At 49.7% G+C, this 17,248-nt stretch overlaps 1 protein-coding gene across 7 annotated transcripts in view; it reads left to right on the top strand.

The window, feature by feature from the left end:
- Positions 1-17,248, top strand: part of RFFL (ring finger and FYVE like domain containing E3 ubiquitin protein ligase) — a 64,108-nt gene that overhangs the window by 41,194 nt on the left and 5,666 nt on the right. For 5 of the 7 annotated variants that reach the window (XM_045514321.2, XM_074343038.1, XM_074343037.1 and 2 more), the window contains exons 2-5: positions 3,551-3,738; positions 11,921-12,319; positions 15,332-15,415; positions 16,366-16,576. In XM_045514321.2, coding sequence (XP_045370277.2) covers positions 3,559-3,738; positions 11,921-12,319; positions 15,332-15,415; positions 16,366-16,576 — 874 coding nt within the window. In that variant the 5' untranslated portion in view covers positions 3,551-3,558. The remainder of the gene's footprint in view (positions 1-3,550; positions 3,739-11,920; positions 12,320-15,331; positions 15,416-16,365; positions 16,577-17,248) is intronic. The other 2 variants (XM_045514319.2, XM_045514320.2) reach the window with 2 other exon arrangements.

Here is a 17,248-nt window from a genome sequence, read left to right on the forward strand (position 1 = left end):
CATGAATTGAACCAGTATTCAGCTGGCCAGCTTTCCAGTTTTCCCTACTTGATGATGCCTTCCCTAGTGGGTCTGCCCGGTATGTGGCAAAGTCCTGACCTCTTAGGAAAAGGTTGCAACACGCAAATTCCTTGTGTGGAGGAAAAGGTGGTTTTCTCCTTGTGGTTCCACATTTCCTTCTTCCATCTCTCCCTGCTAATGCTGTCAGCTGGTCTTTGGTTCCATCTGTCTTCACCACAGTTCCCCTCTGTGGTGGAAGAGGTGGGCGTTCTCCTGCCCGGGAGTGGTCCACCCTACACCTTGTCACTTGTCACTTTCCCTCCACCCCAGACCCTCACACTTGTCACTTGTGTGTATCCAGCTTCCCTTCCTCTCTAACCTCTTAGTCTTTGGGGGTCTCCTCCACAGTCTAAATTTGTCAACGTTTCTCTTATCTCATCACCTGGATCCTCTTCAGCTGCTGCCTTCTCTCTTCCCTTCATGGCCAAAGTTTCTAGAAAGAATAATTCATCTTTGTCCCTTTCTCTTCTGCCCATAGCCCCGTATCTTGCTTCCAACCCACCCCTGGCAGGTTTGTTCTCACACTGCTTACTGCCGCAGTGGCCACTCTAAAATGCAAATAAAATCACAAAACCTGGTTGCCTGGACCCTTAATTGTGTCTCATTACCTCTAGGGTAAAGTCCAGATTCCTTCCCAGGGAAGACAGGGTCCTTCTGGCTGCCGGTGTACTTGCTGTGCTCTCATCCACCCTAACCCTTACCTCTGACCCAACCAAGTGCTTTGTAGTTTCTCTAAAGCCCCGGTACATGCTGTTTTTGTTTGTTTGTTTTTTTCTTGAAAAGTCTTTTTGCTCTTGACTTTCTGGTAAATTCCCACTTACTCCCATAATAGTTCACTCCCCGACCCCCAAGGAGCTGATCGTTTCCATCTTTGTAGCCCCCATACCCTGTACAAACCTCCGTTAAAGCACTGATCACCCTGAACTTTCAATTTTTGGTTTTACCTTTCTAGTTCCCACACTAGACCATGAGCTCCCTGAGGGTAGACACTTGACCATACTCACCTAGCACGGGAAACAGCAAGGCATTGGATTCTATAAGGGCCGTGTGCGTGGGTGAGTGGAGGTTTTGGCAGAAGTTAGTGAAACACCCACGGCCTTGCCCCAAGGCTGTTCTGTTCCTCCTCTTCTCCCACCTCATTCAGTTCATTGACACATCCTTCTAATTCTGTCTGAGATCTCTCTGTCCCTGTTTGGGACAAGCCAGAAAACTGAGTGGTAATTGTGATGAAATCTCTAGGCTTTCTTTTTACCTGTTCCTTCCCAGAGAAATTGCAGTGGAAACACTGTTGTACTGCTAGTAGCAACAACTAAGATTTAGTTCGTATTTTATAGTCTGGAGAATGTCTAGATAAGAAAGATGAAGTACAAAAAGAAAGGTTATGACTTTCTCCAGGTAGGTGACAGCCCAGGTCTTTGATTCCACATCCTGTGTTCTCTGTATTATTACACACCCTTCCAGATGCTTCTCTCAGCAGGTGAGTTGAAGAGTTACAAAGTTCCTCTTTCAGAGGGCGACCACTCTTCGGCATCTCCAGTCTCTTGCCAGTAAAGAACTCATCTATTTAAGTGCTCTTGGCTTCATTATTCCATGTGAGTTTGGAAAGCAGGTTAGGCCTCTGTCTCCTGAGAATTTACAGTCTTCAGACAAGTAATAGTGAGTCAGAGCAATGTTTTTGATGAGTAAAAAATGGAATGAATGTGTGGTTAGTTAAGCTTTAAATACCCTGCATGACTCATTCATTCACCAGTCCTGTTGATCCACCCCTCTGCCGGGGACTGTGTGACAGCTGTGGTCCCTATTGACAAGGGGCTCACAGGCAAGTGGGGACACAGATGTTTATGGGACACACCTACAGGAGTGAACACACGGTATCACAGGTATGTCGAGGCAGTGCTGGGAAGCTGGAAAGGCCCTAGAGTAAGGCAGAGGCTTCCAGTTGAGCTGTGTGAACCAGGAAGTTCCTTTCCCCACTGGGCCTCTTCCTTTTCTCTGAAAAATAACCCAAGTGGAACCACTTGGCTTCTTAGTTCCTTCTTGCTTAGTACATCTTTGAACTACCACCTGATAAAAGCACTTTCAGTGAGTCAGGAAGCAGAGCAGAAGTACAGTGCGAACTAATTATTGATTAATGTGCTAAATGTTTCGTTTCTTATCTCTGTAAGCAGAGTTCAGGCTCCCAGGTGTCCATGTTGGCTGCCTGTGTCTGCTGAGAAAAGCGCATCTTCATCACAGCAATGCTCAGCCTTTGGTGCTCCACCCGACAATCTTTAGTTTATTCTGACATTTAGAGATTGCATCCTCTTTGTTCTGTGATTAAAAAAAAAATATCGTCAACCCCTTGTCCCTAATTCCTGTAGTTGATACATTAAGTAGGAATAATAACCCAACACTTCTCAGTAAGTCCGCAGAGGCACTGCTTCAGTGAGGAAGCAAATGTTTGTGGAGCATCTGCTGCATACGCGACAGTGCTGAGCACAGAACAGACGTGAGTAAGAAGTGGTCCCTGCCCTCAAGGAATGTGTGCTTTAGTGATAGAAAAAAAGCATAACTTTCACAGGTGCTGTGATAGGAAAAAAATTTCTTTTAAATTGAAGTATAGTCGATTTACAATGTTGTGTTAAATTCTGGTTTGCAGTATAGTGATGCAGTTATACACATATATTCTTTTCCATATTCTCTTTCGTTATAGGCCATTACAAGGTATTGAATATAGCTCCCTGTGCTCTGTAGTAGGACCTTGTTGCTTATCTATTTTACATATAGTAGTGTATCTACAGATCCTGAACTCCCAATTTATCCCTCTCCACCCTGTTTCTCCCCTTGCCCTGATAGAAATTTATGTAGGGTCGAAAGTACAGAGGTAGGAGCCGTCAGGAAGTTCTGCTGGTGGTGGGAGAAGAAATCGGGTGGCCGGTGAAGGGCAGAGGACGTTGGGTTTAGAGTCAGAAGAGCTGATTTTCAGAATCCCAGTTCTCTCTGTGTTAGCTTGACTTCTTTGAGCCTGGGTTGCCTTATCTGTATAAAGGAAATAATGCCTCCTCCCCACAGTCAGTGTGAGTGTGGAATTTTATGTGTCTGTGCACGTGCGTGGATGTTAAAGTTCTGTCTGAGCTCCACGGGCAAGGTCATGTTCCCAAATAAAGCAGCTGTTAGGCCACTTGTAATTGCTAAGGCAAAAGATTTTATTTGAAGTTAGATGTCAGATTAAACCCAGAAAGGCATCCGCAGCCTTCCAGAGGTGGTGTGTCAGTGCGGCTGCTCGTGCTGTCCTGTCCTGGCAGATCAGGTGTCTATACTCACCTTTATCTGTAACCCTGGTGCTGGTGGAGGGGGTGGGAAGAAGTCTGTGGCCCCTGGAAACCCGTTTTCACCTCAACCTTGGCGGCAAGTGTGGGTTGACACCCCCGCTCACCTGTGCCTTCCGAAATGGAAACACACTCGAGGTGTGTCTTAACTCTGACCATTCCTCCTTTCTACCTTGCACCAGATTTTATCATGTGGGCAACCTGCTGCAACTGGTTCTGCCTGGATGGACAGCCTGAGGAGGCCCCACCGCCCCAGGGAACCAGGACGCAGGCCTATTCCAATCCTGGGTACAGCTCCTTCCCTTCCCCGACAGGCTCGGAACCAAGCTGCAAGGCCTGTGGGGCCCACTTCGCAAACATGGCCAGGAAGGTGAGTGTTGTCGTCTCGGCCTGCTTGGCCACCGCAGCCTTAGGTCCTGGGGCAAGCCTGCTGACTCTTGTGTAATACCTGCCCCTCGCCTGTGCCTCTGTGATGCTGGTGACCCAGACCCGTCCTTTCACAGACATTTGAAAACTAACTAAGCCAAAGCAAAGCATCTCAGCATAGATTCAGAGCCCCGCTAGACCTGAATTCAGATAGCGGCTTGGCCACTTCTTAGCTGTATGATTTAACCTGTGTGGAGACACATTTTCCCCATCTAGAAAGTGGGGGTGTAATCGTTGTCCCCATCTCACACCTCATAGTGTCGTGGGAGTAAAGCGAGTTAAGCTGCGAAGGGCGCCCGGCCCAATGCTTGGCGTGCAGCAGGCCCTCACTGTGGTTTCCTGCATGAGGTGCCGTCACAGAGGCCTGACTGCAGGTGAACTTGTTGTTTTAATTGAAAGCAGTGTCAAGGACATCTCAGGTACAGCGGGGCCCTGAGAAGATGAAGCCTGGAACTTACTGACTGTAGCCATTTCATTTTGAAATGCATGTAGCCATGTTTTCCAGGTTAGCAAGCAGGAGGTGAAATCACTGGCTGGGTGGTGGTGTGCAGGTGTGGGCCGTCCCTCTTCCCGAGGTCAGGCATGGCCAGGGCCGAAGGTGAGCCCTGACCCGGAGAAAGAATACTGCATCTGCCTCCTTCTGCAGAATCAGGTTTGCTGCCCAGAATGTGATGTTAAAATGATGACAGTGGGAAATTTGAGAGGAAAAAATACTTTCTAAATCATCTACTGTATGCCAGGGGCTCTCTTAAGCAATTTATGGAGTTTTTGTTTCATTTAATCCTCGCAGTAGTCCTGATCTAGGTTTTAGAGTCCCTAAACTCTCATTTTACATATGAGAAACTAAGGCTTAAAGTTTAACAGTTAAAAAGGAAACTGTAACTGTCAAGTTCCTGACAGATAGCATCAAGAAACAATAAAATACTCATTTTTTTTGCCTCTACTTAGGTAGCGCCCCAAGAACACATGGTTATTAAGTGGCAGAGCCAGGATTCAAACATAGGTCTTTGACTCTCAGACCCTCTCCCAGAAGACAGCATGTCGATTTCTGCAGCTGAAAGTGTTGACCACCCACACCTTTGTGCCTGTAAGATGATGGAGGACTGGCATTTTGCCTGTAGGCTTAATTTTGCCTGCACCTCACTGTGGTGCGGGGGAGGTGGGCCCATGGTGGGGCTTTGTTGTTAACTTGTTTGACTACCCCCGTCACGGAGAACTCAACCAGAGTTCTGCGGGCTGGGGGCTGGGGGCTGTGGCTCATGGGAGATCTGCTTTTCCTTTTATATGAAAAGGTTAAGTCAACAGGTCGAAACTGAAGTGGGGAGTAGGAGGAACTCAGCGCCACGTGGCCTCAGTCCTCTCCATGATGGTGGGTGGAGTTAGGACCTGAGATGAGGTGGAGAGAAGGCCGCTGGGTACTGGTTACATGCCTGGCACTGACCTTGGCATTTCAAATGTGTTATCTCATTGCATCCTTATAACAGCCTAAGAAGTCTGTACTACTACTATTTGTTCCCATTTTACAGATGAAGATTGTTTTCTTTATCTAAGGTGGAGGTTTCAAGGACTCCTCAAGTCCATCAAGAGTCGGTTGGACAGTCAAAGCGCTTGCTGTTTCCATTATTACGCTGTGAGAAATGCTAGGAAAGACTAATAGAAGTGGCAAAATACCTGGCCAGAAAGGACTAGGGAAAACCCTCATTTAATGAGGCAGCATGAATTTGCAGTAAGTTTGTTTGAACCCTTTTTTAAAAGTCAGTTAGACTCTGGTGCAGAGATGGAGAGGGACAGCGCAGAGGACAGTGGTGGTGACCCAGGCTCAGGGGCAGCACGTCAGTTCAAAACTTGAGAGAACCAGGGGACCTAATGCATCCTTGACATCGCTCAGCCAGAAGGAGGAAGTGGTTGAGCGGGGAAAACCGCCCCAGAGAAAGGAGAGTAATGGTTAGGTGATGGTGAGAAGAGGCTTTATTTTCTCTATAGTGCTTATCACCACCCGACATACATATGTGTGTGGATTGCCTGTCTTCTAAGCTTCTGTCAGTTTTGCTCACAACTTTATCCCCAACGTCTAGAATGGTGACTGACACATGGGAGGTTATATATAACTCAAGTGATAGAGCACATGCTTAGCATGCATGAGGTCCTGGGTTCAAGTCCCAGTTCCTCCTCTAAAAATAAAAACCTAATTGCACCACCACCAAAGGGGGGAAAAAGAAGTAATGAGAAGAATGAATGAATAAATGGACATCTGAGTTGAGAATAATTTGAAAAAGAGGAAGTAGATCAAAGAGTTTCTATTTTCATAACATTATGGCTCACAGTTCTGTGCCAAAGATTTCCCTGAAGCCCAGTTCTGTCCCAGCAGCATGGTAGCCAGCTAGAGGTTATAGTTTTGCCGAGAGAGTGCTACGACATAGGTCTTTCCCTTAGGGAGCTACTCTCCAGTTAAGGAGGCCCACATTTACAAAGAACTAATGATAGTCAGTTGCATAAGTTAAGTACTAGGGAATCAGGCATTGTTGGCAAATTGATAATTCCCATCGGGTGAAGGGAGGTTTATTGATTTGCAGAGCAGTGGCTGGAGTGGAGGCACCAGATGGGGAGCAGGTGCAGGGGGTATTTGGACTGCGAGTGGCCTGTTTGGCCAGAGTGCAGGATACTTGGGAATTGAGGGGAGCAAAGTTGGGGTCAGGTGGTAAAGGGCCATGACAGCCAAACTCTCTTAAGGAGTTTGTCGCCACCTGACAACAAGGAACCATTAGACAGATTTTGAACAAAGCAACAACCTTATGGGTCTGTTTCAGGGAGCAGACGTGGCTTCATGAGGACGTTGGTGTGATAAGAGTGGTGGGAGGAGTGCTCCCTGTGAGACAGTGCCAGAGCCTGGTCTAGAGTGGTGGCTGAGAATGATCCAGGTAGCTACCATTCCATGAGCAACTCTTTGTGCCAGAGCCTGTGAAGTAGTGCTTGTTAACCCATTTTACAGATGGAAAGTTTGAGGCTCAGACCCAAAAAGTACTTAGCCACTGAGGTACGAGGGCATGCAGCCGATGAGAGCAGATGAGATGGAGGAGGAGAAGGTCAGACTAAAGAAGACAGGATATGGCCTGGGCACCTAGGAGTGTGGTAGTGATTAAAATAAGGAACTTTTTTTTTTTCCTATTCCGTATCTACTGTGTCAGGTGTTGCCTGGGCTAGGACAGCGGAGATGAGGAACATCATCCTCCTTTAATAGAGAGCTCAGAGTCTGACAGGAAGATGGGGCAGCCGTGCAGAGACAAGGAAGCTTCTGTAGCAAGAAGAGCTCTTGTAGGGGGAAGGAAAGTTCCAGTTTGGATGGTAAAAGATAGTTACTGGTACAGTATTTTCTTGCCACAAAAGGATGAATTAAGTTTGTGTAATTCACAATGAATTTTGTGAATTTTTTTTTGTTGTTGTTGTTGTTGCAAAAAGCTTTGTTGTTTCATTTGGTCCAAGGCTTGGGAGAGGGCTCCAGGATGGTTAAAAAGCTGCCTGGTGACTGCAGAGAGGCTTCAGGCAGAATCCCTGACACCAGAGGGGCTCCATAAAGGACGCTGGGTTGCAGGGGCTCCATAAAGGACGCTGGGTTGCAGGGGCTCCATAAAGGATGCTGATTTGCAGAGGCTCCTAGTTGTGCTTGAGGGTGAGCCTTTTGAAGAGATACTCGCCCAGCCCAGCCTGGGGACCAGAGAGCCTGCAGAGGTTAGTCAGGTGGTTGCCTATCTTCTTGATGAGTTTCACCTCCTCATCCAGGAAGTGGTTCTCCAGGAAGTCACAGAAATGTGGGTCTGCGCATGGGCATGTGTAGGCCCCCTCCTGTGGGAACCAAGGAACGAGCCCTGGGCCGGAATGGTAAACAAGTTATAAAAAGCTGCAGACTCAGAGGTGAGAAGGCTGGTTAGCCAAGGACGGGTAAGATCCCCAGAGGGGGGCAACCTAAGACAGGCACAGCCGCCTGAGTCCAAGAAGAATATTGTGAAGCAGCCGTTTCTCATACATTCCGCCCTGATAAGCTGTAAGGCTCGCTGGTGCCAACACGAACATGATTTACCAAAACATAAAGGGTCTTCTGACCTTGAGCCAGACGCTGCCTGTTAACCATTTCCCTTGTCATTCTTCTTTGCTATATAAGACTGTGCAACTTAATAAAGCTTCAGAGTAGCCATCAGCTCTCTCCGTATACGGTGTGTATGTGTACATGGTATTGTGACATCGACAGCACGCAGATCCAAAAGGGCCTGGTTCAGGTTCTTCAGGACAATAGCAGCTTCCACAGCGTCCTGGGTTTTACCCCACTCATCCTGAGATGGCTTCTGCATGTCCTGGAAGTTTGCATTTTCAAGAGATGCCCCCTGCCCTCGGGCTTCTCCTCAGCCAATTCACGGAAAAAGTGGCCAATGCCCTCCAGAACCACATTGTCGAGGTTGAAATAGAAGCCCAGAGAGAGGTAGGTGTAGGAGGCCAGCAGAAGCATGTTGACCAGTGGGTTGATGGAAGCCTCAACCTCACTGGAATAATTCTGAAGAATCTGGGAGCTCATGGTTGATTGGTAATAAGGAGTTAAGCTCACAAAATGGTGTTGGCTGGTCCCAGAGGCTGAAGATAGCACAGTGACTGGTTCTGAAGGATGCGACTGGAAAAAAGGTTGAAGGGTGGTTGGAGGCTGGAGCAAGGAACATCCCTGTGTCTGTTCCATCCGAACGCTGTTGAAGCAAGAGACAGATCCGTGGGACTGCTGAACGCACTGTGAATTTTGTGAATATTAAGGATGTTTTCTCCTATGAGGATTTTGTACTTGTAATTTCGTGCTTAAGTGGATCAGCATCTTATCTTAAGGGTTTGGCATTTAACAGCCAGCCATAGGCTTTTGAAATGCCTTTTCTAGAAGTGGTTGAATTGAAATGATTACATGGATACTATCTTTTTTTTTTCCCTTTCTTCATCGTGGTCAGTATTTTCTAAACGCTCACTGGGTACAAAGCACAGACAGCATTAATTAAGGATTTGATAGAAAGATGGAGCCCTTGCCTTCCTAGAGTTTCCAGTCTCAGAGAGAAATGGCAGGCTGGAATTTTGCAACAAACCAAATATCCCATCAGTATTGGTAACACCTCCATGTGGTTTAGCTGCAGCCCTGACAGTTTTGGAGGGAGTTTGGTGCCCAGCCCCTTTTGTTGGACCAGTTCGAGGAGGAGGAGGAGGTGGTGGCTTGGCAGGGGGGTTGTGCTTGGAAACACGGCAGAGGTATTCAAATCTCAGTGTAGAAAGAGCTGGTGGCTCCGAGGTACTGGCCCAGGCTCAGAGATGAGGCCCAGGGGAAAGGGAGTAAGAGGTGACTGTGATACCTTTTTGTGCATGGAGTGCCCACCTCCTGCTAAGGTTTGATATGCTTGATCTTGTGTAGTACTTCTGTAGACCTTCGAGGTAGGCTGAGCATCTGATTTTACAGGTGGGGAATCTGATGCTCTGGGAGGTTATATGTTTTGCACAGGTCCCCTTAGCTGGGAGGTGGCCAGCCAGGACTTAATCGTAGTGTGTCACTCCTCGGGCTGCCCCTTCCCCTAGTGGGCTGCAGGAGGGAATGCCTATGGAAGGATGGTACGGAGGAGGGGTTGGTGGGGGGTAGAATGTGGGGCTGGCCGGTGCCAGGGAGCATGGCTGCGAAGGGGGCAGAACACAGAAGGGCAGTTGGGCCAAGGGGAGCAGTGCGGGGGCGCCTCTGTGGGGCGGTGCCTGCCGAGGAGCCCCTGCCGCCTTCCAGGCCTTCCAGTGCTCGTGATTATGTGGCTCTTGGAGTTTGTGCAGGCTCTTCGGCTCCACTAAGGTATCTTTCATCCCACCTCGTTACTCAGTTGGTTTGCACCATTAGCTAGAATTGATACAAATTTTGCACATTCTTCCCACATTTGTTGACAGCTGCTTTTCCTTCTCCTTTGTTCTCTGCTGCCTCTGCAGAGTGGGCTTTTAGACCTTTCTCCTTTCCTTCAGGGTATGTTTCAGATGCAAGGACTTCAGAGTTCCTGGTGAGCTGGGGGTGGAGACGTAGAAGCTGGGCTGCTGCCTTTGCATTCTGACCTTACATCCAGTAAGCCCCACACCTTTGAAGAAGAGAGTTGTTTAGATCTGGCTACTTTAGCAACTCCGGGTTTTTTAATTGTGTCGGCCTAGGTCCTGCCAAACTGCATTGACTTAAATAATATTCCAGGTCAGGACCTACAGCTTTATGACCTGGACTTCTGGTCATTTCACTCAGTTCATCACTCAGTTCACATCTCATTATCCAGTAGAAAAGCTTTAGATACAAATGAACCGCCACACGTCAAAACATCCATTTTCCACCTGAGTGCTGGTCCCAGAACCATTACGATGGTGCGTACAGCTGTGCAGCCTTTCAGATCAGTTTCTGAACATTTTATTGTCTGGTTGTAACAGTGTAGGGAATAAAGAAGCTTGATATGTGTCCTTTCCAGTGCTTTCCAAGTATTAATAGTCAAAAATGGATGGTAGCTCATGTCCCTTTACTATACGAATGACACTTAGACAAAACTAAATATAACTACCTCAGCTATGTGGAGTTTGACTTCAGCTCCACACAAGAGTGTCTGTGATTTCAACTCTGGGAATCTAAGTCTCTTGGGCATTCTTGTTAGCTTGAATAGCTTTCTATACTTAGAAAAGATGGAGCAGAAATATTTAGATTAATACTCAAGTCACCACAGGATGAAACATTTTTAATTTTTTTAAGGGATTAGCTAGTGAGCCCTCCAGGATCATCCCCGTGGGCCCAGGGATGACCCCTATGGAGTGTGGCCTGCTCCTGGATGGAACAGAGCTCGGTCAGGTGTCAGTGTGCTCGCTTAGCCTGCGGGAGGCCGGGGGATTTGCTTCCTGCGAATCTTGCAAGCCTTCTTGTGTTGTGGTGTCTGTGACTGTGGGAGTAGCTGCTGCCAGGCGGTACCAGCTTGCCTGCCAGGCGCTCTTGTCGCCCATCCGAGACGCTCTGTACTTTCACAGACGAGAGCTCCCTCATCGTGTCCAGAGGGCCTCCTGTTGCTGTCTAAATGTTTGCCTTGGATATGCTCTCATGCACCACTGAATTCCCAGCTCTCCGAGTGGGCCTTCCTGGGGTGGGGAGCCTGGGCACCAGCCTCAGTGGATGATGGGGCCCTGGGTTGGGAGTTTGGAGACAGAGAGCCAGGCCCTTGATTCCTCTCTGCTGTAGGCTGGCGTGGGGCCGTTAGGCAACAGGGCCTGGTGGAAGCAGCATGACTGTGGGCGTTAAACTCAGACATACTTGGAGTAAAACCCAGCTCCACTCTTTGCTACTGGCCCTTGATCGTGGTGCTTAATCTCTCTAGGCCTTGGTTGCTTTGTCTGTGAAACAGGTACTTTGCAGGGTTGCTTTAAGAAGTAAATGGCAAGCTAAGTATAGCTCTAGCGCATTGTAGCCCCTCAGTAAACTCAGTTAGTAGTATCTGCAGTAACAACAGTCCCCACCATAACCTTTATGCATTTGCTCTCTTATCTGAGCGATAAAGTGGAAAAAATCATACATAGTTCAGGATTTGAATCTTGGATCTCATCATTGACATGTATTTCCTAGAAACAGTAATTAGAACAGTGAACACTTACGGAAGGCTCATGTGTCAGCCGTGCCAAATGCAGTCTCTCCCCACTGCAGCAGTTCCAGGGGCTGGTTGCTGTTACCTTGCCTGCTTTACAGACGAGGAAACTGAGGGCCAGAGAGGCTAAGTTACACTGCCAAGGTGGTGCCACAAGAAATGGAGGCCAGAGACTTGATAAAAATGCAGGGCTTTTTTATTCCAAAGCTGGTAGCCTCCATTTCCCCGTCAACAAGATGAATAAAGTGAGCCTCAGTTGAAACAATCCACGTGTGTGTGGATACGTGGTGTGTCCAGGGCCTCTGCCACCTCTGAGTGGCTTTTAACCTGAGCTCTGCAAGGTGGCCTGTGCCCCGGGTGGAGGAGGAGCTCGGTGAGTGATGGAGGAGGCCTCGCAGGCCGGGCTGCCCTCAGCTCCCGATGTTCTCTGTCTTCTTCTCACGGTCTGATGTGGTTTCCTCTGCTTCTTGCTCTAAACAGCAGACCTGCTTGGACTGTAAGAAAAACTTCTGCATGACCTGTTCGAGCCAAGTCGGGAGCGGGCCCCGCCTCTGCCTTCTCTGCCAACGCTTCCGAGCCACAGCCTTCCAGCGGGAGGAGCTCATGAAGATGAAGGTGAAGGACCTGAGGGACTATCTCAGCCTCCATGACATCTCCACTGAAATGTGCCGGGAGAAGGAGGAGCTGGTGTTCTTGGTGCTCGGCCAGCAGCCTGCCAGCGCCCAGGAGGGCAGGACTCACGCCCCTACCCTGTCCCCAGACTTACCCGAGCAGCAGGCCTTCCTGAGCCAGCCTCACACCAGCACGGGACCGCCTACCTCCCCTAGCCTCCCCTCCTCACCTGCACCGGCCACCTCTGCGCCGCCAGCCCGGGCTCAGGTACGGGCTGTTGGCGGCCTCGCGGTCTCTGCCAGTTTGGGGCTCGTTTTCCTCCCACTCCCTGCGTGGTGGGAGGGGCGAGGCCGAGCATCTCGGTTATGTGACCCCGTTCTGCTTACTGATCCTGGCGGATGTTTTCTGGACATCAGACTCCTGCTTTCACTTTTTTCCAGAGATACTGACTCAGGGTACCAGGTTTTTGTTTTTCATTTGTTTTAAATACATACATATCCCAGTTAGGCAGCTTTAAAAGTTTAATTGTCACAGAAATAGTTTGAGAAAACTCACTGTTAGTCTCTCCATTTAGTTCTGTTCAGCTTTGTCGTTGTCTTCCTTAGTGGGATAAGGAATCCGGTTCCTCAGTGGCCATCACAAGGCACAGAGGGAAAAAAGGACCGTGTAGAGGGAAGGGAGAGGAGGGAAACACTGACTTCCTGCAAGGACGCCGCTTCTCTTGCCAGCCTCTGTCCGGGTGGGGAGTGGTGGGCAGGCCGGGGGACAGTAAGCAGCCTCTTCAGCATCCCAGTCGGGCCTGGGGATAGTCAGCACAGCACAGCGGATGAATTACGAAATAGGCATGGCAAGGATGAAAGTGAGTAATCCACTGCTCCTGCCCTCAGAAAGCCCCTCTAAAGGGGGAAGGTAGACACAGAAACCAGCTACAGGGTTAGAGTGATGCTGGTGGACCTCACCGTTGTGGGAGGCGGGAAGATGTCCCATAGATAAACTTCAGTGCTTTGGTGACCCTTTTATTTCTATAGCTTGGGCAGTAGTGGGAGGTTTAGGACCTAGGAGATCCGGTTTCCACGTCCAATTTGTCACTGACCCTTGGGTCAACATGGGCGAAGTTTGATCCTTTACAGTGAAATGGGGTTAGTAGTCCGGACCACTTTTGCTCTTGGCAGGATGCTGGAAGGACTGACTAGCACAATCTCATGTCTGAAGAGCTCTGAGCCTCTCAGAGCAGCGTGTAGGGGTGTTGTCCGTCCCTCACAGGTGTGGGTGGCTGCTGCCTTGTGTTGATGATCACCTCCTCTGCCAGGACGGGGCCCTGATTCAGCTCTGACGAGCACTGAGGCATAAAAGCCACTGTGACAGCTCTCTTTACCTGCAGGAAGCTCGTTTCACTCCCTTGTTGGCTCCCTTGTTGGCTGCTTTCTCCCCAGCATGCTCTGGAGTTTAACTCTTTCCAAAAGTCTGGCTCTGTCTGCTGGACAGGTTTTACCTCCTGCTCTGACCTCCTCCCTTTGCTTGGGTGAGTGTTTTTCTCTGTGGGGAGCCAGGAGAGTACCGCGAGGGAACCCACCCCCCAAAAAAAACTTCAGGTGGGTTTTTCAATAAAAGGAGTTGGTTTTAAGCTTCCTTTTATTAATCAGAAGTTTCCAAACTGTACCCACAGGGCATACCGTGTTATCAGATCTCATTGGGTACTTCACTGGTTTTGTCAGATGGCCTACAGGTCAGCTCACATCCCATGTTGTGAGGTCTGCATTTTGCAAGCCAGAAGAACCGGGGAAGCGAGGTGACTTGTGCAAGGCTGCCCGACAGCTGTACAGTGAGCTGCACCCAGGGTGCCCATCTGCTCGGAGTGCTTGCCGCGCTAGGCTTCCTTCCTTTCCCTGTTTCCAGGGCACTAGTTGCTGGTGGAGGAAGTGTGTGGAGTGAGCCCAGCGATCGGCAGATCCTTGTGGTAGATTCTGATTTAGCCCGCGGGCAAACCAAGAAGAGAGGAGCGTGCTCTGCAGCATGAGATCTAGTTTCTCTTTCTTGGAGAAAACAAAAAGGATATGTAAAAGCTGTCTACTTAGGCAGAGGTTAGGCTCTGAAAGACTGTAACTCCAAGGTGACACCAGGAGGCCAGGGGTACCACATCCACTTAAAGCTAGGAGGAAACTGGACACGTTTTGGATGCATCTTCTTCATACATGTATGCTGTGTATGGGAGCCCGTCATCACGTGGCATTTTTGGTGGTGTTGGTGGCTCCTGCCCTTCATTTCCACCATGAGGTTACTTTTCTCTTCTTAATTAGCTCCATATTATGCATCCTAATTTGAGATGAGTGGCTGGGGCCAGTGAGTGACTGGTTTTTCAGCTTGTCCCTTTTCTGGTGCTCTGAAGAGTCTAGTGGAAAAGGCCTGTGAGCTCAGATACCTCTTTGCTCTGGGCTCACACTAGGCCCTTTGCCAGCTGGGAGCAGTGAGTAAAGAGGATCTAGTTAAGGGATTTGTGGCTTATATGGTGATGAGATTTAGGAGACTCACTGTTCTGACTGCTCTTTCCTGGAGGAACGTCTTGAGAAATTAGAATTCTAAGCAGAATGAAACTTCTTAAGCACAGGCATTTGTCTGATACAGTCTTAGGCTAATAGATTCTTAAATGCATGAAAACCATTTTGACCAGGTTTCAAGACAGCTCTTAGTGATAGTGCACCCTGCTGGTTGGAGCACATTTCTAGAATGTGAGAGCAGCGATTAACTGGAAGAGGGGGTAGGGTGGTGAGGGTCTGGAAACTGTGTCTCATCTGGGCCAGATGGGGAGGCCAGGGAGATTCAGTGTGGAGGAAGGGAAGACATGATATGAACAGTTGGGAAGAAAATAGTTAACACTGGTCTGAGGGTCAAAACCAGGGATGGTGGGTGGAAGTTGTAGGGAGGGCAGTTTGAAGTCATTATCAAGAAGAAACTCGATGGCAGAGAGCAGTCCGCAGAGCAGTGGGTGTGTGACCTTCCTTCTGCTCAGAGTGTTCAAGCTGAGACTAAACTGACGGTGAGTGGCGGTAATGCCATCCTGGTGGTGGGCAGAATTAATGCGCTCTTGTTCTAGAGTTGAAATCTATTTGTGTTGTTTTTCTGCCTGACAGTGTTGTTAAAGAGCAGCCTTTGTAATGCTGTTGTGCAAGATTCCAGATTGCTGGGGGAGACGGGAGCACTGTGTGAGCTGGGGAGAGGCCTGCGCTGTGCAAAGCCCTGGGACATCTCTGTGGATGTCATGGCACCTTTCTCTTCCCACAGGCCAATGGCCATGTGTCTCAGGACCAAGAGGAGCCCATCCACCTGGAGAGCACGGCCAGAGCACCTGCTGAGGAGGAGACCCAGGTGGGGCCTCTGCTCCCCCCATGTTCTGAGGCTGTCCCTAGGAACCTCTCAGCCAACTCAGAGTGAAGAGAGAAGGATCAGTGTGTGATGACAGTCCTTCTGACACTCTATTTTCAGGGGTGGAGTTTAGTGCTAGCGTTCCACAGCGACCTTGGAAGGTGTCAGTGTGGAGCTGTGAGGTCACAGCGGAGAGTGGGGAGCTGCATGGCCCACTAGTTTCGTCTCTTGATTCTTGGAGCTGCCAGGGGGCAGGCTCCTGGTGCCGCTGTGTGAATCCTGGCCCTTCTTTCTGCTTCTAGTGCACAGCAGCCATCGTCAGGGTTAGGAGGCCAGGTAATCAGGAGGAAAGGTGAGAAGGGGTTCAGGCCTCAGCCGTGGCGGGGCCAGTCCAGAGGGCACAGCCGTCAGGGCCGTGGAGCTGCGGTCGAGGCTGCGGAGAGAAGAGCGCTCCCCAGGAAGTTGGCTTCTTCCGTGGGAAAGCGAAACTCTCCTGGGGTGGGGGGTGGCCAGCACCATTCTCATGGGTTCCTTGTGCTGCCACATTTCACCTTCACAGGAGCTTGTGTGGTGGGGCCTCCTCTTTATGGAGGGCAGAGGGGCTCAGAGGTGAGCAGCTTGTCCCATACTCTTTGAGCACTAATCAGTGGAGGAATCAGGATTCAGAACTGGGGCCATCTGACCCAGACCGGTGCCGCTCCTCCTGCCAGGTCACACTGATCGGTCGGTGTGTGGCTGGACGTGCCTGCCCACGGAACTTGGGTCAGGAAGAGGCTATGGCCTATTTTGTGGTGCAAAGCACCGTACCAGGTACTCCTCTTGCCTCTGTTCCTATTCCTCTTGAGGTCAGTCATCAAAAGTTACAGGGAGATGAGGGCTCTAGAGTCCTTGGAGAGAGAGCCTTGGCTGGGGCTGGGGTGCTAAGCCCACCGATCTCATCTTTGCCTTTGCAGTCCGTGGACTCAGAGGACAGCTTCGTCCCGGGCCGGAGGGCCTCTCTGTCTGACCTGACCGACCTGGAGGACATCGAAGGTCTGACTGTGCGTCAGCTCAAAGAGATCCTGGCTCGCAACTTCGTCAACTACAAGGGCTGCTGTGAGAAGTGGGAGCTGATGGAGAGGGTGACGCGGCTGTACAAGGATCAGAAGGGACTGCAGCACCTGGGTGAGGGGCCTTCTGGGTGGCAGCTGCACAGATTTCCAGAGTGCTGGCTATCATGCTTTATAGTTGACATCAACCTGACTAAATTTCCATGCTTTTAGCCCAGGAAGGAGTCACCTGACGCATTCGCACCATCTAATAATAGCTGTCCTTTGGAGTTGAGTGCTAGGATCAGGTTAGGCACTGGAACCTTGCAACAGTCTGTGAAATAGGCATTAATACATCTTTTCTTGTAGAGCCCAGATTTGAACTGAGGATTTCCTGGTCTAAGCCTCTGGCCTTTCCCACCATACGTCCGTCCCCCGCCCCATACTCACTGCCCCCTCTACCAGCACTCAGCTCTGCACGCACCGCGCGGGAGGGCCGTGTCTGTGTTGCCTGCACTTGGGTTGTTCCTTTTGTTCATTCCCAAAGCATTCTACATGGTATCATTCTCAGCCATGCCCAGAGGTCTGTGGTCAAATAAGTTTGGGGGAAAAGATACTTTACAGAGAGAGGTGTGTTCAGCTGTCTGGAACTCCGCATTTCCTGAAATGACTTCACTCAGAAACTACCCTCATCCCCGCACCCCCCCCCCCCCCCCCCGCCACAACTGGCTTGGCTCCCTCAGGTCAACATTTTGATTCCTTGCCTGCGAATAGTGGTTGAAGTCAGATTTCACATTTTCTCCCAGGA

This window comes from Camelus bactrianus, chromosome 16 (genome assembly GCF_048773025.1).
Source record: "Camelus bactrianus isolate YW-2024 breed Bactrian camel chromosome 16, ASM4877302v1, whole genome shotgun sequence".
Taxonomy (NCBI): domain Eukaryota; kingdom Metazoa; phylum Chordata; class Mammalia; order Artiodactyla; family Camelidae; genus Camelus; species Camelus bactrianus.